The sequence below is a fragment of the Pinus tabuliformis genome, chromosome J, assembly GCF_031772625.1.
Source record: "Pinus tabuliformis cultivar Carrire ecotype Pingquan chromosome J, CPIR1, whole genome shotgun sequence".
Taxonomy (NCBI): domain Eukaryota; kingdom Viridiplantae; phylum Streptophyta; class Pinopsida; order Pinales; family Pinaceae; genus Pinus; species Pinus tabuliformis.
In genome coordinates, this window is record NC_142295.1 from 697,182,553 (window position 1) to 697,206,168 (window position 23,616).

The 23,616-nt window shown below is 39.9% G+C and overlaps 1 protein-coding gene across 1 annotated transcript in view; it reads right to left on the reverse strand.

Moving 5' to 3' along the window:
* Positions 1 to 19,364, reverse strand: part of LOC149228719 (farnesyl pyrophosphate synthase-like) — a 119,933-nt gene extending 100,569 nt beyond the window's left edge. The window contains exon 1 of the mRNA XM_089378346.1: positions 18,858 to 19,364. Within this exon, the coding sequence (XP_089234472.1) occupies positions 18,858 to 18,983 (126 nt within the window). The 5' untranslated portion in view covers positions 18,984 to 19,364. The remainder of the gene's footprint in view (positions 1 to 18,857) is intronic.
* Between the last annotated feature and the right edge of the window lie 4,252 nt (positions 19,365 to 23,616).

Here is a 23,616-nt window from a genome sequence, read left to right on the forward strand (position 1 = left end):
ATGATTTCTCTAGGAGGACGTGGATCTTCTTTATGAGAACCGAGGATGAGGTCTTCAATCGCTTTTGGGAGTTCAAGGCCCTAGTGGAGAATTAGACAGGCAAGAATATCAAATTTTTGAGGTCTAAGTTTCTAACAATGAGGGTGAGTACACCTCTAATGACTTCAAAGACTTTTACAAGGAAGCAGGGATCAAGAGCGAGCTAATGGTGTGTTGTAGCAGCCACAACCACCCTCCAAAATTTTGCCTTAGCTTCGTTTTGGAGCCTCCCTTCCAACTTTCACAGCAGCTTGCCTTGCTTCATCTAGTTCACAAGCTTCAATGTTTTTCTTGCACAAAGGCAGCCTGTCAATCCTGTTAACCCGGACTTGGTCCAGTTGCAGGCTGAGTAGCTTCCCCAAGAAAATTGCGCATTTCTGGAGGGCAATCAACCTTCCCTCTAGAAATTGCACAATCCTGTCTGGCAGGCTGCTAGGCTCGAGGATTGCGCAATCTTGCCGGTCAATACTCCCAGCAGGAATTTCACAATTTTCCCCAGCAGGCTGCTCAGCCCAGAATTTGTGCAAATATGGGCAGCAGTCAGCTGCTTTGCCCAGAAATTGCGCAAATCTCCCGGGCAGTCAACCCAACTCCCAGCCAAAAATGTGCATTCCTTCCAGCAGTCGAGCAGTCTCTTGCATGTGCCGTTGAGTTGACCGGTTCCCTCCGGGATCGAGCAAAATTGACTTGCATGCATGGATTGCTTCTCCCAAGGCAGCATGTAAAGGCATCCTTTATTTCAAGGGTCTATGTTTAGCAGTTGGAGGTTACATGCAAGGATCATTTCAGAAACCTCCCACTAAGTGTCGCTTTCCATAGATTTGTGGCATGCGCGTCACAACCTCGATGTTATCAAAACTCATCAACTAGTCGCTACAAAGCTCATTCCTCAAATCAACCTTGCAGCTTTGACATCCCACATCACATCTAGGAGCAGTCGGCGCATTCAGTTCAACTATTTTGGGGAAAGCCTACTTCTCATGCCTTGTGTTGCATTTCAGTCACTTTTTGTGTTTTCGCTTGTGTGAGTATTGTTTGCTTGATTTCTTTGAACGCTTGTTGTCGTTTACAAGTATATTAGCTTGTCCTAGCACCATTTCAGTTTTCGTCAACATCTCACTGTTGTTGCATGCATGAAACTATTTTTCGCGAATGGTTGCCGATTCGGCGACTTGCCTCACCCACATGCATGTTGTTCCATTTTCTGAATCTATCATTCACCATTTGCATGCATGATCATTCACTTATGCTTACACTCAGTATCAGCATGCATTTGCATTCACATTCACTTTCAGTTGCCCATCGACGAGTCTGACCAACCTCGGCCCGGACTCTGCCTCACCAAGAGCCTCACCAAGACAGCATTGTGCAATCCTGAGAGGGAAGGCTCTGCCTTCCTCCCCAAAAATGCGCATTTCTGCCTAGCAGTTGTTCCCTAGGCCTGCTTTGCGCAATCCTGAGGGACAGTGATTGCTGACCAAGAAAATTGCGCAATGCAATCACTGAGCCTGCAGCCATTGCCAGTTGAGATTGTGCATTGCGCAATCCCAGCAGTCAGTAGCCAGACTAGACTGTGCATTGCGCAGTTCCAGCAATCAGTCAGTCTCCCAGCAGCCCAGACTGTGCCATGTGCAGAGTCTTGGCAGTGGGTCTCCCGACCTCTCATCCGTCGGTCTCTCAAGTTCATTTTGGTTTTCGACTAGCAGATTGCTTGCCATGAGTGTTGCCATGTCTCCAGGTATTGCAGATGTTCATCTGACTCTCAGCAATGCAGGTACAATGGTTTCCAAGAGAGCAGAGTCGAAGACATTGTCCAAAGCACACCTGGAGATGCAATCGATCAAATGTCTATGAGCTTGCCTACTCACAAAGATATCAAGTTGTTCGTAGACAAGAACATCATGATATCACAGCAAGCAACATCATGAATAGTAGTTGAAGGCAGCATACCGAACGCAGCGAATGCAATGAATGCAAGAAGGAGGTTGTTGACAACATAAAGGCGGAACAAAGTTGCAAGCTCAAGCAGATCCACTAATAATGAAAGCAACTTTGGAGACTCAAGCTATGAGGTGACGGCGCAACATGAAGATCGCGTGAAGACAGAGAATGGAACAGAGAAGTAGTTACATGTGCTGAAACAACAACTCAGGAAGAACAGGAAGCTGCACAGACAAACGAGTAAGACTATCTTGGAAAGAGCTTGGACAATATTGTAACACGCCTTGGCTTCTCCACTGCATGGAGCTAGTTCATCTCTTTGGAGAAGCAAGCGGATGTCGTTGTAACATTCCACAGTTGGGGCTAGCAGGTTTACATGGATGTATTGTATGATTGGAACTTACACTTCTTTATATAATAAGAGCCAGCGCGTTTTCACACATGTATTGTATCTATTGTAAGGCTGATCTTTAACACTTGTAATGCATGTTGCTTTAACCTGTGTTCTACATCTAAACTGTTTCATTTGTTGCAATGCATAATCTACTATGTGTTATATATGTTGTTAATGTTGTCCTGTCCGTGTCGACTGCTCTGTCAGACATCAGACAGACCTTTCATATGAAGCTCGTTGTAACAACCGTTGCACTTGTTCAGACTGATCTGTGAGTGTTGTACGTGTTATCTTACCTTGTATGTTGTGACTGCCGCATCCGTGTGGACTACTCCGCCGGAAGCTGTGTATGTACTGAGTGTTGTGTGTTCCTAGCCGAGTTGGGACTGATCCCTTTCAACCTAGAACTCACCTTCACCCTTATCTCAACCCACCTGTGTTAGAACCTCTCATACACCTTCCTTGACTCACTGCAACGATCACACCCTTGCTACTGACAGAGTTATCTTACTTGCCTCTATGCGACATCGCGGTCAAAGCATTACCTTACGACCCACTATTGGGAATCCTATACCAAACGGTCTGAGGTCTGATTGGGACTTCTTACTGGGGAGATCCCCTTACATGTTGGTGGGTCCAGCACCGTCAACATGGTGCCATACAACCCACCACAAAATGAGGTTCCCAAAACAAAGAGTCAATCCATAGTTGGAGTTGCCACGGCGATGATTCATGACCAAGATCTCCCCATGTTCCATTTGGTGAAGGCATGCAATGCGACAATGTACGTGCAAAATAGGAGTCCTCATAAGGTCTTGGGAGACAAGACTCAAGAAGAAGCTTTTTTTGGAGTGAAGCCAAAGATTGGCCACCTTCGCATTTTTTGTCCAGTGTATGTCCATGTATTAGTAGAGAAGAGGACAAAGTTGGAGCCCTCAGGGGAGAACGGCATATTTGTGACCTATAGTGAGACCTCAAAGGTGTATGGGGTCTTCATTCTGGCACAAAGGAAGACTGTGGTAAGCTAAGATGTCAAGTTTGAGGATGGATTGGCATTCAAGAAGTCATCTAAGTTCCCTCCAGAGAAATATGACAAGGAATAAGTGGCTCTGGAGTCTGAAGATTGAGGAAAGTTCATCGCCACCCACTTTAGGGACTTAGTCTCCAGGTCAGGAGAAAAAGTTAGAGGCTCCTTCCAATTCCATCAGCATGAGACCTCGATGGCTAGAGCAAACATTGAGGGACACTCAAGAGAATGTGGAGGCCCATAGTACATTCAGAAAGAGTAGGTCGTAAAGGAATGAGTAGTATCATTCATTCCAAGGTTGCCAATTTTGAGGAAGCAGCAAACCCGCAAGTTTGGAGGGATGCCATGATGGAGGAGTATCGCTCCATTAGGAAGAACAATGTGCGGGATATAGTTCTGAGGACAAAGGGAAAGTCGGTGGTAAGCTCCAAGTGCATCTTCAAGATCAAGCATGTTGTGGATGGCAACAAAGAAAAATACAAATCAAGCTTTGTGGCAAGAGGATTCTCCTAGAAGGAGAGAGTGGACTATGAGTAAACTTTTGCTCCAGTCGCCAAGTGTACTTCCATTCAAACTGTCATATATATTGCCTCGGTTATGGGGTGGAAAATAGATCAGACGGATGTGAAGATGGAATTCCGCAATGGAGTTATTGAGGAAGAGGTGTACATTGAACAAACTTAGGGCTTTGGGATACATGGCAAGCTTAGGAAGGCCTTATACAGACTCAAGCAGGCATTAAAGGCGTGGTACTCTAGGATTGATGGGTATTTGCTCAGCATGGCCTCTACCAAGAGTGAAGCAGATGCCAACTTGTATTTCATACTTGTTGAGGGTGATAAATTTATCTTGATATTGTATGTTGATGACTTATTTCTCTCGGTGCAGAGAAACTCATTGTTATGTGCAAACAGGATTTGGCTTTGGAATTCAAGATGAAGGACAATGGCTTGATGCACTACTTCTTAAGGTTGGAGTTGGCAAAAACCAGGCAAGATATTCCTTGGTCAAGTGAAGTATGCAGTTGATATTCTGCGGAGATTTAGGATGATGGACTATGAGCCCATGATTACACCTATGATCACCAAAGTTGATGTGGGCAGTTTATTGGCTCCCTGATGTATCTTGTCAACATTATGCCAAATATTTGCTTTGTTGTAAACAACATGAACCAGTTCATGGTGGAACCAATGTGGGTGCATTGGAATGCAGTGAAGCATGTACTCAGATACTTGCATGGTATAGTTGAGTATGGGTTGAGATATGTCAGGAGTGATGGAATGAAGTTGTAGGGGTATACAAACTCAAATATGGCTAGGAGTGTAGTGGATAGGAAAAGCACCTCAGGGTGTTGCTTCAACTTGGGACCAATAGTAATTTCATGGTTCAGCAGGATGCAAGCTTCCGTGGCACTTAGTTCATCAAAGGCAGAGTATATGGCAACAAGTTTGGAAAGTTGTGAGGCTATTTAGCTCACAAGTTACTTGTTGAGTTACTTGGTCAACCTTTGGAGCCTACATTGACTTACCGTGATAATTGGAGTTGTATCAAACTTTGTAAGAACCCAATATTTCATGACAAGTTCAAGCATATTGAGATCAAGTATCACTTCATCGGAGACAGGACCCAAAGAGGAGCAGTGAAGCTTCAATATAACTCCACAAATGAGCAGGTTGCAAATACCCAGAATAAGCCCTTCATTAAAGGGCAGTTTGTCTTCTACAAAGATAAGTTAACAGTGGTGTGTAATACCTTCCTCGCTAAGAGGGAGTGTTGAAGTTTAGCAGTGGACAAGTGCTACTGCATAGGCTAGGTGTCAAGCATGTAGTAGTCGTCCCAAGTCTCACTTAGGAAACTAGCTTAATTAACCTCAATTAATTAAGTTGTTTTTTAGAATTTTTTTAAGTCTAACTTAGGGGAAGCACATTAATTAAAGTTAATTAATAAATGTTGGCTATTGAGTTAAGAAAGTCCAAGGAAATTTAAGTTAATTATATTAGTGACTTAGACTTAATCTCAAACGTTGATCTCAAGTGAGGTGAGATCTAATCTCAACCATTAATCATTTTGGAGCTAAACTACATGGTATGGGGAAACGGGAACATGTTGGAAATGCGATCCCCATAATTTAGGAAACTGGGAAACATTTGAAAAACTTACACTGAAACTTTGAAAGAAAGCATTCAAGTTGAAAACCCGGTTCTCTGAGCAACCCATCGGTTCTTTGGTCTGACCGGCCATAAACCGACTGGTTTATGATGGAACTAGTCGGTTTTCCCATAAATCGGTAGGTTTCATCATAAACCGACCAATTTATTGCCAAGCCAGCTACAAACCCCACAGAATGCAGTTTTGTGAGTTTTTAGATCGTTTTGAGGGAAATTTGGGGTTGTTTCCCTCCAAAAACTTCTCCAAGAAAAGCATGCCTCCCCTCTCATTTGCCTCACACATCTCAACCCTAGCAACACTGGAAAATCAATATTAATGTTAAATTCTTAAAGTAAAAGTGACATTTCCTTTATTTTTCATTTTCATCCATCCTTTTACTTAAATTTTTAACATTGCCATGAAATGACTCGGGATGTTTGAGAGTAGTTTTGACCTCATTGGATTTCATATGGAGAAACTAGAATTTTAGAGTTCACTCAAAATTCAGTAGACTTATGGTTTTTAGGATTTCATGGTTTGGGGTTTGCAATGTTTCCATTTGATTCTATCATGTGAGGGTATGAGATTGACATTTGATCAAGAGCATTGAGCCCTTTAAGAACCTTGATATTGGTGGCTTTGATTTTTGAACTTTGTTGATGTTGGTGGTATTGGTTGTTGAACTCCTCTACCATGGCCTTAACAAGAATGTACCCTTCACTCAAAGGAAAACAACTGGTTAGGCATGCTAAGATTTTTATACCACATGATAAAGTTGAGAATATGAACCCTTCACTCAAACCAAAATCACTAGTAGGCATGTTAAAATTTTTCAATTTCTATCATATTATAAGGTTGAGCAATCCAAGTCTGAAGATTTTGAGCTAGATGATGTTTATGTATCTTTTGTTGATGATCCTATTTTTAGTAACGCTGAATCATTGACAAGTTTCATGAGTGATCATGTTGATCAATGACTAGTAGTATGTGTCTATTTTTGCTGCTACTACTACCACTATTGCTAAGGTTGAAGAGGAGTTTTATGAGTCCTCAAACACTAAGCCAGATTATTTACGTAGCTCATGTTGATGATCCCTTGTCTAGTAGTGGTGATGAGTTTGATCATGATGAGGAGTGATCATGTTGATCATTGATATGTAGACTTGTAGTAGGCCAGTGACCCCATAGCTTATAGCATTGTTTTTGGACTCTAGAGGCCATTTAGAGCCTCATTGATTATGTATTTTGTTGCTGATATGTATTGCACTTGGTGCCAATTTGATATATTCACCTTTACATGGTATATAGATGAGCAAACTTTGCATATTTTACCTCTATTGGTTTGGATTCTGGAAACATGGTTTAAAATCTTAAAGTAGTTTTTTTCATTAAAAACTAATTATTTCATGTATTTTTTTTAAACACTAGTTCATTGAGATCTGACCAGTCCTGGTTTGACCGGTTCTAGTTTGATAGGTGGACCGGTCCGATCACCGGTTCTAGTTTTGAATACTATGGCAAAGACACATTGCCTAAATGGGACAGGATGTCGTCCGCCGATCTACAAGAGGAGGAGTTGAGGCAAGCTCTAAAAAGGAGTACCATCAGCAGCAGCAGCAACAAGGGCATGAAGGTTGAGAAGGAAGAAAATGTAGCCCTAGCATCCAAGGGTCCTAGTCAAGGGTGTTGAAGAAAGTGTAACTAGGTTCGGTCTTCATAAATGTAATTTTGACATTTGTATTTATTCAAGAAAAGAGAAATTATTTTTATATTATTTGTCAATGACTTTCTTGCTCATTGAAGTAGGTCAAGCACATGTTTAAGTGGTTCTAGGAAGTGAAAGTGTCAATGTATTTATGTATTTATGTAAGACCCTTAGAGGGCATGTTACACTATGTAGAATATTGTATAAGGTCAAAGGAATACCTCCAAGCCAAGTACAAGTCCTCTCCATGCAGCAACGTCCTTCAAAAGAGGCTAAATGATGAAAATTGATGAAGAAAATGTATGTCGGCCTACAGTGAGCAAGTCAGCCTAAAGGAGGGACAGTCCTCTATATATAGAGGTTGTCCACTCCCTCTCAACATCCAACAAGCATCTCTGAAATTAGCAAGGATACAAGCCGAGAAGAAGTGAAGGAAAAACAGGTCTAAAGGGTCTCCAAAGTGCAGTGAAGAAGGGAGAAGGTAAAGCGAAGATATAGGATTGTTTCTAGGGCTAGAAACAGTCACGTGCGAAGAAAAGGAGGGTAAACGTACGGTATAACAGCAACTAGAGAACAGTCCAAGAATCATCATTGTTTGGGTGAGATATTAGGCCTACTAGGCCTCCCAAGTCAAGCAAAGAAGTTGTTTATCAAGTCAAAAAGAATCCTAATATACATCATTGCCCTTGATTCTTCAACATGGTATCAGAGCTAAGGTGACACATCAAGGAAAGGGCGTCTCAAGAACACTAATCAAGGAAGGACATCTACAAAAGTTGAAGCATCTAGCCAAGAAGTCTCAATCACTTCAAGGACAAGAAGGTCTACCATCTATCATTCATCAAGGAAGATTACAAAGCAAGAAGAAGAGCCTTACATAAAGGTGCCTACAAGAAGAGAAAATCAAAGCAGGACCTACATCAAGCTACAAGTCATCAAGCAACTTTCATCATCAAGCAAGTCCACTTGCAGAAAGCAACTTGAAAGAACATCAAGATCTAAGGAAGGCAAGCCATCAAGTATTCAGGGAGAAAGCAAGTCTACTACATCTCAAAATCTATCAAGTAAGTATATGTCCCCTTCTGAATATACATCAATGTCTTTTTGCAAGGAAAGAAATAAATTGGTAGGTACCAATAACTTTCTTGCATGGAAGAAGAGGACTGATTTACTTCTCAAGGAGAATGAACTCCTAGAACACATCAAAGGGAATGTCACTATTCCTGCTAAGGAACAAACTCAAGCCTTAGCCAAGTATAATAAGGATGAGACAAGAGCTCAAAGGATTCTAATAGAATCCATCAAAGACTCTCTCATTCCTTATGTCTCCAAACTTGAAACATCCAAAGAAATCTATGACAAACTAGTAGAGCTATTCTCGATAACCACAATTGGAGAAGTGATATCTCTACGAAATGAATTATACAAGATGAAGATATCAAAGGAAGGAATAGCTCCCTACTTCATGAAGATCTCTGAGATGAGGGATCAACTTCAAGAGCTAGGGGAAGTCATGTCTGACAGAGAAATGACAACCGTAGTACTCAATGCTCTACTTGAGGATTGGGGCAACTTCACATCAAGCATATATGCAAAGAAGGAAGCCACCCCACTAAGTGAAATGTGGTCTCTATGCAAGATAGAGGAAACAAGACTTAAAGCAAAGAAAGATGTGGATCAAAGGAGCAAGCATTTGCTACATGGCCAAGAGAAAGGGAAAATTTGGTCCACGAAGAACAAACAACAAAGATATGTCCAAAATCCAATGCTATGGATGCCAAGAATATGGACACTATAAAAGGATTGTCCTAAACTGAAGAAGGACAACAACAATAAAAGAAAAAGGGAAAAAGCTCATGTGACTCAAGAAATGAAAGAAGAAGAAAAGAAGCAAAAGAAGGAAGATCCTCCGGATCTCTACTATGACTAAATCTACTTCTTTACTTAAGGTCTTCTTTCAAGGTTCTGAGTAGGATAGAAGCATGTAGGAATAGAATAAAATTGCATGGCTAGAAACATCTTCTAGAATCTAGAAGCATGATGTACATAGAGTTCAAAAATACTCATGTAGAAGGAGCATTTATAATAGAACATAATGCATGGTTAGAAATATTTTCCAGAATATAGGAGCATGGTATATATAGCTCAAGATATTCATCTAGAAGGAGCATACCTAGAATAGGACCTCATCCACAATGAAAGAAAATTGATCATGATTAAGAATCTTAGAAGACCATCATCAAAAGGAAAGAAACATTTGCAGGATAAGGGTCTTCAAGATCCTATGATGGAATCTTCAAAAGAAGATTCATAAACAAAAGCAGATGTCTCATTGGGAATCCCATTCATGGGATTCAAGAAAAAGATGATATGCAGGCAAGCTAAGATGAAGCAAGAAGGGCCACACCAAGGACAACCAAATGAAGCTAAGATGATCAAAGGAGAATCAAGATGAGGTATGTATGCATCAAAATTTAGTCATGTTATCATTTGTATATTATTGAGTCATGGGAATAGTTCTATGACATGATCAAGTAGGAAAGAATCTCTTTCACCAATGACATGCTCGAAGGCATGTACTACAATGCAATGAAGGTCAACAAAAGAAATACTCACATAAGGAGTATAAGATTGCTGACTAAGAAGCAAGTGAAGAAGGAATGATAACTAGTCCTAGAAGCAAGCAATGAAGAAGTGCTCTCACAAGGAGCATAAGGTGGTTGACCAATCTATCCAAGAAGAAGCAAATGAAGAAAGAGATCAAGCATGTGAAGAACACCATGATCACCAAGAATCATTATCTGACAAGATCCATTGAAGACATCCCCCAAAAGAAAGGCAAGACAACTCTGACCAAGAAATGAAAAGATCAAAGGACCCTTGACACCTATGAAGGCCTTGGAGATATGAAAGGTGCAAATAATTGATTCTACTCTATGAAGATGTCATGATAAAGAAGCCATCCAGCAAAAGCACCATTTAATGTTGAAGCAATATCAGGATGAAGTCATTAAGGGCTACTAGATCAAAGCATGGGAACAAGCAAGTACAAAGAAGCATCCATGTGAAGAGAAGTCTGAAGCATAGACAAGATGACAAGGAATAACCAAATGACAAGAGAACCTGATATATGACAAGAAGGTCACTTTCCACGAAGGAAGCAATGACATGAAAAACCAGGAAGGAAAGTGATCAATTGATGGTGCCCTACCAAGTAGAAGTTTGAACAAAGACTCCATGACATCAAAGGAAGGAAGGAGATCAAGCAACTGGAGGACCAACGAAGAAGAAGTTGTCGATACAAGTCCCTAGCTAAGAAGGAGTTATAACAAGCTCCCAATTACAAAGGAACTTGGACAAGTACTTTGTCAGAGGATACTTGGGCATGTCTTCCTCAATTGGGAGGAAGTGATAGACACAACATTCTTGTCTTCACTTGGAAAGAAACAATGGGAGGATTGGGTAATCATCTCGCATCTGATACTCTTTGAGGATGTGTAGGGCATCCAAGACAAGAGTAGGCAAGAGGATTGATATTCTTTGAGGGCTGGGAACCTAGGATAAGAATAGTCCTAAAAGGTCATACTCAGTGAACACCCAGGTGGGTATGTACCTTGAGAAACAATGACTAAGGTGTCTATAAGTCATTGATCTCGCCAACATTGTGCTCTAATCTATTGAGAGATAGAGCTGTCAGTCAAGGCCTTGCTGTGGAAAAAATGTTGGTTACTAATAACTATGATGCTATAATGGAGGGATTGCTAATCCGGTTTCTCTTATGTGAATTCTTCAAGATTGAAAAATAGCCAAACACCTTGTAATGAGTTATGAATACCTCCCTAGTTAAGAGGGAGTGTTGAAGAAAGTGTAACAAGGTTCAGTCTTCATAAATGTAATTTTGACATTTGTGTTTATTCAAGGAAAGAGAAATTATTTTTATATTATTTGTCAATGATTTTCTTGCTCATTGAAGTAGTTCAAGCACATGTTTAAGTGCTTCTAGGAAGTCAAAGTGTCAATGTATTTATGTAAGACCCTTAGAGGGCATGTTACGCTATGTAGAATATTGTATAAGGTCAAAGGAATACCTCCAAGCCAAGTACAAGTCCTCTCCATGCGGCAACATCCTTCAAAAGAGGCTAAACAATGAAAATTGATGAAGAAAATGTATGTCGGCCTACAATGAGCAAGTCGGCCTAAAGGAGGGACAGTTCTCTATATATAGAGGTTGTCCACTCCCTCTCAACGTCCAACAAGCATCTCTGAAATCAGCAAGGATAGAAGCCAAGAAGAAGTGAAGGAAAAACAGGTCTAAAGGGTCTCCAAAGTGCAGCGAAGAAGGGAGCAAGTAAAGCAAATATATAGGATTGTTTCTGGGGCTAGAAACAGTCGCACGTGCGAAGAAAAGGAGGGTAAACATACGGTATAACAGCAGCTAGAGAGAAGTCCAAGAATCATCATTTTTTGGGTGAGATATTAGGCCTACTAGGCCTCCCAAGTCAAGCAAAGAAGTCTCTTATCAAGTCAAGAAGAATCCTAATATACATCATTGCCCTTGATTCTTCAACAAGGGGTAGGGGAAAAGAAGAAGAAGAAGGACCTGTCAAAGGTCAAGTGCTTCAAATGTGGTGAGTTCGGTCACTACAGCACACAATGTCCTCTCGGGAAGAAGGACAAGCAGGAGAAGCAGGACTAGGCAGTAGCATTAGCAGTGATTGACAAGTTATCCTCCAAGATGGAGGAAGAGTTTGTGATGTTTGCGGCCATACCTCCAGGAGAGAGATGGGGTGACATGGAGTTGTAGTCCCAGACAGTTGCAGACATGGGCAGGGTCCATTGAGGTGTCCTCCTCATGGATCATCACCTGGCTATGGGGGTCCCACATTATTCAGTAGCAAGATGGATCAATGTCGGTTGATAAAATCAAACTCCAGAGTGACAGTTGCAGACTAGTAGCAGTCAAATGCTGAGGAGCGCAGTGTTGACAACAGAGAAGGTGGCTCAGTGCAAAGTTGGCGGCATCGCAAATTCTTCAGTAGACAGTGCAGAGGCTGGTAGTAATCAAGACTCGGGGAGACAGATGCATCATACTAAACACAATTGATTCAATATTTTGAATGCTTCTCAGTTGCAGTTGCAGCAAAAACAAATGAGAGGGAGTTGCAGTGCAGATGCAAAGTTGGCAATAGTATAGGAGTGTCAGCGACAGCACAGATGCAGCATCAGAGTTGCACAGTGGTTGGTGGGCAGTAGCCAGAAATCAGCAGCGTAACAGAGGGTGGTACAGAAACAGGTGTTGTGACAGTATGTGCAGCACTAGAGAGAACACCTTCCTCGCTAAGAGGGAGTGTTAGTTTTTGTAGCATCAGAGGTGTTTGAAGCAACAAAACTAGTAGCTTGTTTGACTTTAATGTAAAATACTCAAAGGTATTTGGATAATATTTGTTATATATATATAAATGTACAAGATGTTGAATGTTACAATGAGGACCCGCTTATATACCTAGGCAGGTGTCCTTTCATGATTGGGCATGTCTTTTGGACATGACTTTTCACTTAACTAATGACTATTTAACATAATCATTACTCGATTATTTATTTTTACATTTATTTATATTTATTGTTATTTTATATAATTTATATTCGTAACATTGCCCCTTCCTTCAAAAGCTTTGTCCTCAAAGCTTGTAGCTGTCGATTTCCTTCACGTCGGCGTTGGTCGTCTCGGCATGTATAATTTTTCAGTGATACTCCCTTAGAATTAGGGTTTATCCATTATATATATATAATGGATAAATATATATATATATATATATATATATATATATATATATATATATAAATATAAAAAATTTAATTCAATATATAATCTAATTAAATATATATACCAGATTCATTCTATTCCATAAACTTTAGGTCGAGATCCTAGGCGAGAACTACCAAATTGAGGAACGTAAGCCAGAACTTATTATACACGATTGAATAAATGGAATGATAGTCAATTAGAGAGAGAGTCTTGTTCGATGGATGGACGTTCAAGAACCACAACACTTGCTGTATCTTAGTAGGGTGAGTAAGCACTTCGAACTTTTGTATTTACTTTTTTTTTATAGACCTACCTATTTCATATAAAATGGAAAGCGCAAAGATAGACCTACCATCCATCCGGTGTTGTTATAACACTTTATGACTTTGTAAGTTATGTTAATAACATAACACACTGGAGTCACGAGATAAGAAAAGACGGCAGAACGAAATGAAACAATATGACGATTGTTCGATGAATAACACTAGGGCAACAAGGGACAGGTATGTGGCCATTGTGACACAATGTGCCTTGTCAAAATGATAACGGCAGGGTTTTTGCCTATCAGGATGGAGAAAAGTAGCTGACAGACGGTTAATGCAAGGGAAATACATCAGGTGGATGGCAGGAATCGGACGGAACTGACCGAAATCACGGTAGCGGAAAAGGGCATGGGTAAACAAATTTTGACCGGAGTTAGTGGCAAAATTGATGACAGGAAGCGAGGGTCTTTCCATAGTTCATCTGGCATTTTCATCCACATGCAGACTTGTGCAGTTTGACAACTCAGAAACTGCAATGAAGAATTGGCGCTCTTCATATCTTTCAATCACATCATTCGGAAGAGCCCTCTGAATCTTAGACAAATGAATTGTCTTTTTGCGGCCATGAGTACTCATGCAACGCAAATGGTCTCTTGCTTTATAATTTTTGTATATGATTTCCTCTACATGTCGTTGTACGCATCTAAAACAAAATAGATGTCGGTATGTGCATTGTACTATATTTTCAAATGGAAATTCCTTACGACAACACTCACATTCCATATGATCTACTTCAGATTCAAATTGTGAAGGTCCAGCATTGGAAGAATCGTAAACAAAAGTTTTTCCATCAGCAGAATAGGAGGAGACATACTTCGAAGAAGATGATGGGCGTAGAGGTCAGTCATTTTTGTCGGCTGAGAAGAGCCTAGACTAATACTATTCAACTGTTTAGGAACATAACATATTTTTTTGTAATTCGCAATCCGAAGAATTTTTCAAGTCCCTTGGAATAACCACAACCGCATCACCCTTCATAAAGTGCCCTTTCTTTCGGTTGGCAAGCAATGAAGATAAATTGGCCGCATCATCACTTGCGTCATCTCCAAGCGTTTGAAATTTCTAAAGCTCGTCAAATGTTGGCTGGATGTTCTGGGAACTAATAGATTTCATGGCCACAGTTTTGAAAACATATCCATCTTTAAACATCATACCCTCAATTGTCTCAAACACCTCTCCTGTGACTGGATCCCGTTTACATTCAACTGGGATACGCATTTCCGTGACTTCACGTATGTTAATGAAGTGAGGCGGAGGAACAAAAGCCTTCTTTTTCCCAATATTCTTGTCTTCCAACCTGTAGCCATTCATATGTGCAATAGCTTGGGCAGCACAATTGATATTATAAAATTTTACAAAACCATAACCTTTGCTTGAACTTTTCACATCGTCCCTCATGACTTTGGCTTCAACTATTCTACCAAAAGGAGAGAATAGCTTAATCAATTGTTCCTCTTCCATGGTAGGAGGCAGATATCCCACATATACATTTGAGTGATCAATTTCTTTACCATGATTATGTTCAAAATGAGGTCCTAAACCTAGATGGAAAACGGAAGGACTGTCAAAACTAGATTCCAGACCCACGTGTGAAAAGTTGGTGTTGTATCCATGCAAACAAGAACCTTGTACAGAAGAGGTCCCAAATTCATGACCCTTGCTTATGTCTGGTCCTATTCCAGCATTTCCATTTTGTTGGTTGATTTCAGATTACTCTCCATCCCAATCGTTGTTGAGATCATCTCCATCTTCAAGGGTTGGTGTGCATGGTGCACATGATGATGAGATGGTTGATATTTCTCCAAAACAATCAGAAGATGGGATTGACTTGGAAGTTAGAGTAGAAAAACTGGTATCAAAACGGTATTTCTCTACATTAGAGGATGTGAGGGAGGATGAGCTCCCACAACCTTGAGAAGAATGTCCAAGCAAAGGACCCAAAATTTGAGGTAAGCAAGTTGTACCAGCTTTATTTTGTTTTATTCTGTTGTAAGCTTCGATTCGATTAAAAGATAAAAAGGAAGATATCAGTGGAACAACACACTATGGAGGTGAAAGACAAAGTTGTTCTTACAGTGAAGCCGAAGATATACATGTTTAGCACCAGCCATGGTAATATAATCTTGTTGGTGGAATTGCAATTTGGATGTAAAGAGTGGTACATATAAAAATCAACCACGAAACATGCAGTTTGCAGGTACATGGAATCTTGTGGAAAGGAATGTTTAAAGGTTATGGCAGCCTCTAAAGGCTCAGTTTTTGAAGAGTGATCGATTTTGCCACAGAGTTGTTACTAGAAATGACAATTTATTGGAATTAGCTGTGCTAGAATTCTTAGCCAATCTCAAATCTAATCCGGCTAGTGAACCAATGGGTACACAAGTGGCTGGCAACTAGGCATGTTTTGCATCAACCACGTCAGCAGGTTGATCAAAAGTAAGGATCTCTAGATGCATCCATACATACATCAGAGGTGAGCTACACACATCATTTATAACACATGAGGTCCAAATAAGTTTGTAAATTTTTAGAACAAACATAATGTTTTCAAAATGACCACTAAAGGGTCCACAGGGCCTTGAATAGACGGTGATTGGGTGCTCTGTTAAGGCATTCCTTGATGTGAAGTCACCAGTTCAATTCCCTGTCCCAATCGGGATGTTATGTTGGACATGATGAAGATGTAGTCCCACCAAGCTTACAAAAAAAAATGACCACTAAGGGAGGATGATAGAGTATGGATTTTACAAGGGTCATATTATATTGTATTATACTTCAACATTAGTGACCTGAATAGTAATTTAAGTCATTCAATTAAGTCACGTGTCTTTTTAGCTATAATCTGTGTTGCTCTGTTTTTGGAATGGACGAATAATAGGGATGAGATGACATGTCCCTAGACAGCTAGAGCACACCCCAAAAATTTTCAGAGGGCAGCAATTTTGTTTATATGTATATATAAAACCCAGATCTGTGTAGGATCCACCATGTAAATGGATCCTTCAAGCCTGGAAACTAGTCCCATGCTTCCGAAATGGATCCTGCCCTGGTTAGGCCTCACACACCGAATACCAATAGGTTTTTCTTATAATTTTTAAGGATGTTTGCCACCTGTTTGAAACCCTAAGCAGCAGATATCCTATTTAGAATTTTAGTTAGGCTGTATAGATAATTAACTGTAGCCTGAATAACATATGATAATGCTAGCAGGAAACGTCTAAGACATTAAAATTTTAATTCAGTTTCTGATGATGCCAGCAGGAAAGCTCTGAGAAAGGTCTGAGACGTATATATTATGGACATAGTTTTCAGTTTCTTTGTGCACACAGGATGGCTATGTCATTAATAATTTAAATTAAATCAATCCTATCCAACTCTAGGTGAAGGCTCCTTTTAGAACAGTATGATACGTAGACTATAGTATGTTGTCAAACAGTGTATGCCATTCATTAACCATCATACCTAGTTGAGAACTTAGACTTTTAAGGCAGATTTCAGGGAAGATGATTGGTTGATCATGATGAGTTGAAATATTCATATTGATGAGGATGTAGACCAATTCAAGATATGTCGCTGGGCCCTACTCTACATTATCATCTCGGTAGAATGATCATTGATGAGACACTCAATTTTGTATTTACAATTATCCTTTTTTATATGATGCATCGTGATTTCAGTCTTCATATTTATAAATTATCCAAAGATTTCAGTTCTAATGTTCTGATTCATGAATGGTTTTGATTCTTAATTTTGAATATGTTTGGAAAATTTTAAAAAACATTATTATATTTTTTGTACGTGATGTTTCCCCGTGGTATCCAGATCCTGCCTTTTCAAAAATATGGCAGATCCTTATCCGTTTGCTGGTAACTTAGCATAATAGATAATAGATCCTAAGCTTGAAGTTGTCAGCATAATTTTTCCACCTTCATAAAGATTAAAAAGCACCGAGTGTGACAAAGAAGGCATTTTCTGTATGTTCGTTAACGGACAAAGGGATAGAAGTAGGCCCTCAACTTGCTCAGATGGGAACAACGAGTATATGACACTGGATTGCTCTGGAGTCTGAAGTTAGGGCACTTTGGACTCAAATTATCAAGTTATATAGACACGTGCTACATTCCTATTTTCGAAATTTTGGGAAATCGTTGCTCAATGCAAACATGGAAATTTCAGGTTCCCTAGATCTATTTCCTGTGAACTTTCAGCCTCAGGGATGAATCTCTAAAATATTTTACAGCAGTATAGATTTCATTTCTCTCCAACCAAATACACAATGCAACGCAAGAAAATAAACACCAAACAATTGTAATTCAAGGGAACTATATTTCGATCCTTTGCACACAATTCATGGATAGAGATATGCCAAAAATTTCAAAATACATGATTAGAGATATGCCAAAACTTCACACTTGTTTGTTCTGGAACATAAACCCAACTTAATCAAATTCAATTTTCTTTAAATACACAAGCCATGTGCATCGATATCTTAGCTTTTACAATCTTTCTGTAACTTCTCTTAGTTTATAGACAGAGAAGATCCATATGAATGGAATCATAGCAAAGAATGTAAAACCAAACTCAAAGAAAACTCATAAATAATGAAGCAAATATCGAGCATAAATGTTTCTGTATTTTAGTTACGGCATTTCGACAGTGTTTTAAGATCATCAAGTTAAGGGGCGTGTTCATAGACCTAGAAGTAGAACATGATACACTGCCAAGGGTCGGTTGGCTGTCAAGGCCAACCACAGTAAGCAGTCATCAGCAGATATTAGCAGGGAAAGAACGCCAACATGAACTGTGCATCAACCATCAACCATCAAACAGCTAACTATGAAAAAACAAGCAGCAGATTCGAATGCTTTGTAATGTTCAGATGGTGGAGAATGAACATCGGGAAGCCAAAATGATGACACGAAAACGAGTAAATGACTGCAGGCGTACGCATGGAGGCTGATAGGGACCGGTACCAAACGTCTATCACTCAATTTTGACAGGCACTTTCCCAATCAATCTCAGTGATAAGAAGCACTATCAACTCTTGGCCTATATCGTAGTAATGACTTATTGTATGTTAAAAAGAGAAGCCAATCTTCTGCTCTTATTTACTTTCCTTATAAAACATTAGTATCAAAAGGTGCATTTTGTCCAAGAATAATCGAGGCGCCAGATCTGTCACTGATCTCGCTAATCCAATTCAAACAGTATGCAAAGCAACTTCAACTGCTTCCATTTGAACTCAATTCATCACGACTTATGCTAGAGACAAACTAATCTCGCCATTACAATGCCAATAACAAAAACAAAAAGAACACTCTGCAAGAAACAAAAAATAAGGGCCATTCACAGCAAGAGTGACACAGAATTACCATATAACTAGACAACTACAGAAAGTCACCAAATCGCATGGAAATGGCGCTGAGATATTTAAAGAAGGACAGTGAAAATACAGAAAAATAAAATGCAAATACCTTGTCGACCCATTGACGGGCGTCTTCAGTGTAGTCGAAGGCAGGATCCGCCAGAATCTGAGCTTTAAGCTCAGAATAGATTTTCTCAAACTCTGGTCTCACGTCGACGATGCCGTTAGAAGCCATGGATTTACAAACCCTAAATTTCGGGAAAGCGTGGAAAGAAATAAATGAGAATCAAATGCCTTGTTTGCCTCGTAGATCATGAGTGGTTCACATTTATGTAGTGCCGGCTGAAACCTGAGATTTCCTGAATCCTTCCAGTCTCGATATTTTGTTTTTTTAATTTTCCTTAGGGAGCCTATTTTGACCAGGTGGGCAGCGAGCCAACGAACCCGCTGTGGTGGTCAGTTCGAATCTCGTGGGTTGAATTTTGTATTCGACGCCGTCAGTTTCAGGAAATAGGAGATGTGATAAAAGTCATAACAGATGGCGGATGACAAGAGTGCGTCAAGAAAGATGTGCTGGACTACGTATCCTCGTTGACGGCTCCGCCCTCGTGGGGGCATTTCATTTTCTAACCTCTCTTTCTTTCTTTAAAGGGCGACATTTCGCCGAACACTGTCCACGGACTTGGACATTGAACTTGAGTTCTCGATTGCCACTTAGGTGGCGAATCAACGTGGAAAATTTGTCAATTATTTTTTGAAGCTCCATTTCATTCCAGCTATATCAGCTGCACACTGATTCTCTAACCTATTTATTATTAAGAAAACATTTTTTCTGAAGTCCTATACTTGTTTCTATTTCGCTCCTGCCTTATTGTCTTTCACTGGTCTCTATTTCGCTATTTGTTTATGGTTTCTTATTTTATTGTTTTTTACTTTATTCGGGCAGAAACTTCAATTAGGAAGAAATAAATAGAAAATAATATTATAGCGAATCAATGATTTGAATATGCAAGACAACTCTATGAAAAAAGAAAGGTTAAGCCTCCCTCCAAGATCAACAAAACTACAAAGTTCTTCGCATTACAGGAGGTGGAGATTGGAAGTAAAACGCTGAAAATAGGAAAGGCAAAGGAATTGGAAATGGGGAATGAACACTCTTTCACCGCACACCATGGAATATACATGCTTGACTTGAAGGGTCATTTGTTTTAAAGGGATGTTTGGCTTGTTGTCTAGTCCATCATTTGTATGCAGATGTAAAACATGGAGGTGTTCACAAGATGTGAAATCTGTTTCTTTTGTTGAAGCAGGAGTTTAGTCCATCCAGTTGTTGTCTGTATGCCTGTTGTTGTTAACAGTTGTTGTTGGCAGCTTTTCAAACAGATACAAATGAAAGTTTTGTGGAGCAGATGTACTTCACATTTGTTTGAGCCACCTTGGATCAATGATCAAGGTAGAGAAGTTCAAACTACCTTCCGTGACCATCTAAGCAAGAGTTCTGCAGGAAGGCAAAGAAGAAGACAGTTCTTCCCAGGAAGACCAACCCATCCAGAAGGGAAGTGGTCAGAAACTTTGGTTAAAGGCAATATGCAATGCAAGTGTATGGAGACTGAAAAGTTTTTTGGAGACCAAAAGTTCTTTTAGTAGAAGGCATGATCCAAAATGGATTTTGGATAGACCCCTAAGTCTAAGTGTTCCTCGCTGAGGAAAAATGAAAGTCCAAGGAAGTTCCTGGAACTAGCCCCATTGCAGAGATCGTCTCATTCTGAGTCTGTTGCAACTTGAATGGGCAAAAATGGACTTAGGATGCAGAAGTTATCACTCAAAGAAGATGCCCTTTGTTCCTTAGAAAAAGAGGCAAAATCCTTCAAAAATGGCCTAAAAGGCTTTATGAAGAAAATTGCATCGGAGGAGTTCCAAGGCAGACTTAAGCGGAAAGGGGAAGCACCCTCGATCGTCGATCCCCGACATATCGAGTCGGAGGCAGACAGGCAATGTTGCATAAGGACCAGGCCGAGCGATATTCCGATCACCAATATCGGCAAATCACAATCAGCGATGCCACGAGGCAAAGGCGGGACCCTGGGCCGAGCAATATCGTGATTGCCGATATCGGCGTCGGCGGATCGCGTCGGCATAGGCCATGCCATATGGACAGACCCCGGGGCTCATGCGATATACGATTGCGACAAGTCGCATCGCAAAATTGCATCGGAGCAACACCACGGAGCGGGGGGCCGATGCATACGCGACTTGCGATATATATCTGGACCCGACGAAGTTACAAATGATATTCGATATATTTTGAGTTCCGTAAAATGACATTTTTCTATGTATTTTCGCGTATTTCGTTTATTAAACGAGATAAGACGGGAAGCGCCGATGTGATGAAACCGGACCCGAAAGGGTTTAGGAATGCAAATATATAATGTTTCAAGTCCGCCATAAAAGTCGTTTTGTTATATTTTAAGTGTTTTAATGTATTTTTTAATACAAAGGGGAACCACGAACGAGCACTAAGACATGCGATAAGCGATTACCGGCGAACCCGATAGCAGTATAAAGCGGATTTAAGGATATTTGAAGTCCGATATACAACTATTTGGCGAGTTTTTTCCCATGTTTTACAGTGTTTCTCTGTACAAACAGAGAACATTATTTTTGGGGATTTCAGAGGCCTGATGGACTCTTCCATTGTAAAACAAGTGGCCACCATCCCTGAAGGCGTTTGGCAATGATTGCTAGCGCTCAGAGGGGGATTCGAGCGGACAGAGGCGAGGAGCCAGAGAGCCCGAGAAGAGGAAACATACGAACAACGCCAGTTGGCTTAAAAGCCATGAATGTCAAATTCAACAGCATCATTCAGCAAGGATTCCCAAGAGACTCGAAAACTAGCCTAGCAATACCCCTTTTTAAAAGTGGAGACACTAATCATCCTTCCAATTATAGAATCATTATGATCAGTGATTTGTTTGCAAAGCTTTTTGGCAACATGGTAGAAAATAGAATCAGTAAGTGCGCAGAAGTAAAAGAAAAGAGGGCAAAAGGACAAGCGGGTTTTAGGCCAAGCATTCTATAGTGGATCATGGTATCACGTTGAGACACATTATTGAAAAGGTTTGGGGGAACAAAAAATAAGTATTACGCTGCTTTGTTGACTTCAAAAAGGCATTTGACACACTCCCTAGAGATAAGTTGCGGCATAGAATGGAAGAACTTGAAATTCCTTTGCATTATAGAGTCATTGTCCATAGACTTTATGAAGAGGTGAAAGTCAAAATTAGAATCATAGCGGGTATTTCAGAAAGCTTTAGAAGTGACATTGGAGTCAAGCAAGGTTCCCCTCTATCCCCTACTCTTTTTGGTTTATATATTGATAAACTAGAAGAGTGGCTAAATCTGCAAGGTGGAGATGGTGTTTGGTTAGGGGAGTTCATGATAAAGCTTCTTTTATATGTTGATGATCTTGTACTGATTTCTAAATCGGCCCATGGATTGCAGATGCACCTATATGCCCTTGATCATTTTTGTAGAGCAGTGGGGACGCAAGTCAATACTAGCAAGACCAAAATAACGATTTTCTCTAATAAAAGGAAGCAAAGCCGGCATATGTTCTTCTTTGAAAACAACATTCTTGAAGAAGTAAATGAGTACAAGCACCTCAAGATTGATTTCAACAACAAACTTAATTGGGAGGATTGTAGAAAGAAGAGAATTTTTGGAGGGTGGAAAGCATTATATGCTCTTCAAAACAGATGTAGATAGGCAAAGTTATGGGATTGGAAAACAATTAAAGTGCTTTTTGGACTCCTAGTTTGTCCAGTGATGTTATATGGGTGCGAATCGTGGGCTAGCGGCACCCTCGTCTCAAAATGGAAACAAAATGAGAAAATCCAAAAAACGCTTAATCATGAGCAAGTTTAAAATAAAAAGTTCGTTACCTTTTGAGATAAAGTTGAGTGAAACATGAGCAACTCTTGTCGAAGCAATTTCTATGGAGTGGCCCATAAGATATCTAAAAAGAATTGAGCAAATGGGATTTGCTAGATGGCCTAATGTTATCTTCAATAAAGGCATGAGTGAAAAAAAGAAAACATGGATGAGACAAAACTACACATGGATGCAAAAGTGGAATATCTACTTCAATGCATGTCCCACAAATAGCAAGGAGTTAAAGAATTTTGTTATGGAGAAGTTTCGTAAACAGGTATGGGTAAAAGATTTGGGTAGAAAGAAGAAGTACTACATTGAGAAATTCAACCCTATGTGTGATCTCCAACAAAAATAGTACATGAATCTAGCATTTCGTGGAGGGCAAAGATTCTTATTACTCAATTAGGAACCAACTCGCATCAGCTTCGGTGTGAAACAAGATGGTGGAAAAGGCCTAAAGAAGCTTGGGAAGAACGGGTGTGTGCATTTTGCACGTCTGGGGCAGTGGAATAGAAAAAAGATTTCATTTTGGAATGTGATGCGTTCAAAGACATCAGAAAAAGTTATGGGAATATGTTAGCATCGGTTTCTTGGCATTGTCTTTTCAGCGAGGGGATTTTTGGAAGGTTGGGTGAACTCATCATCAATTTGAATAAGAAAATGATTGAATTGCAAAAGGCAAAAAACAGGCACTAATGGTCCTATAGACTATTTTTAATCTCCTTAAAATATCATTTCATTTCATTTCATGTCTCTATTTCTCTCCTTGTTTATCCTCTCTTCTTTTATTCTTGTTTTTTTAATTTACATTATTAAATTTGTCATTAATAATATTATGATTTTAAGTAAAGTTATAATTTAGTTAATTTTTATGATTTTTTAAAATTTTAACCATTTAAGATGTATGATAAAGTAAGTGTATTTTTATGTTTATT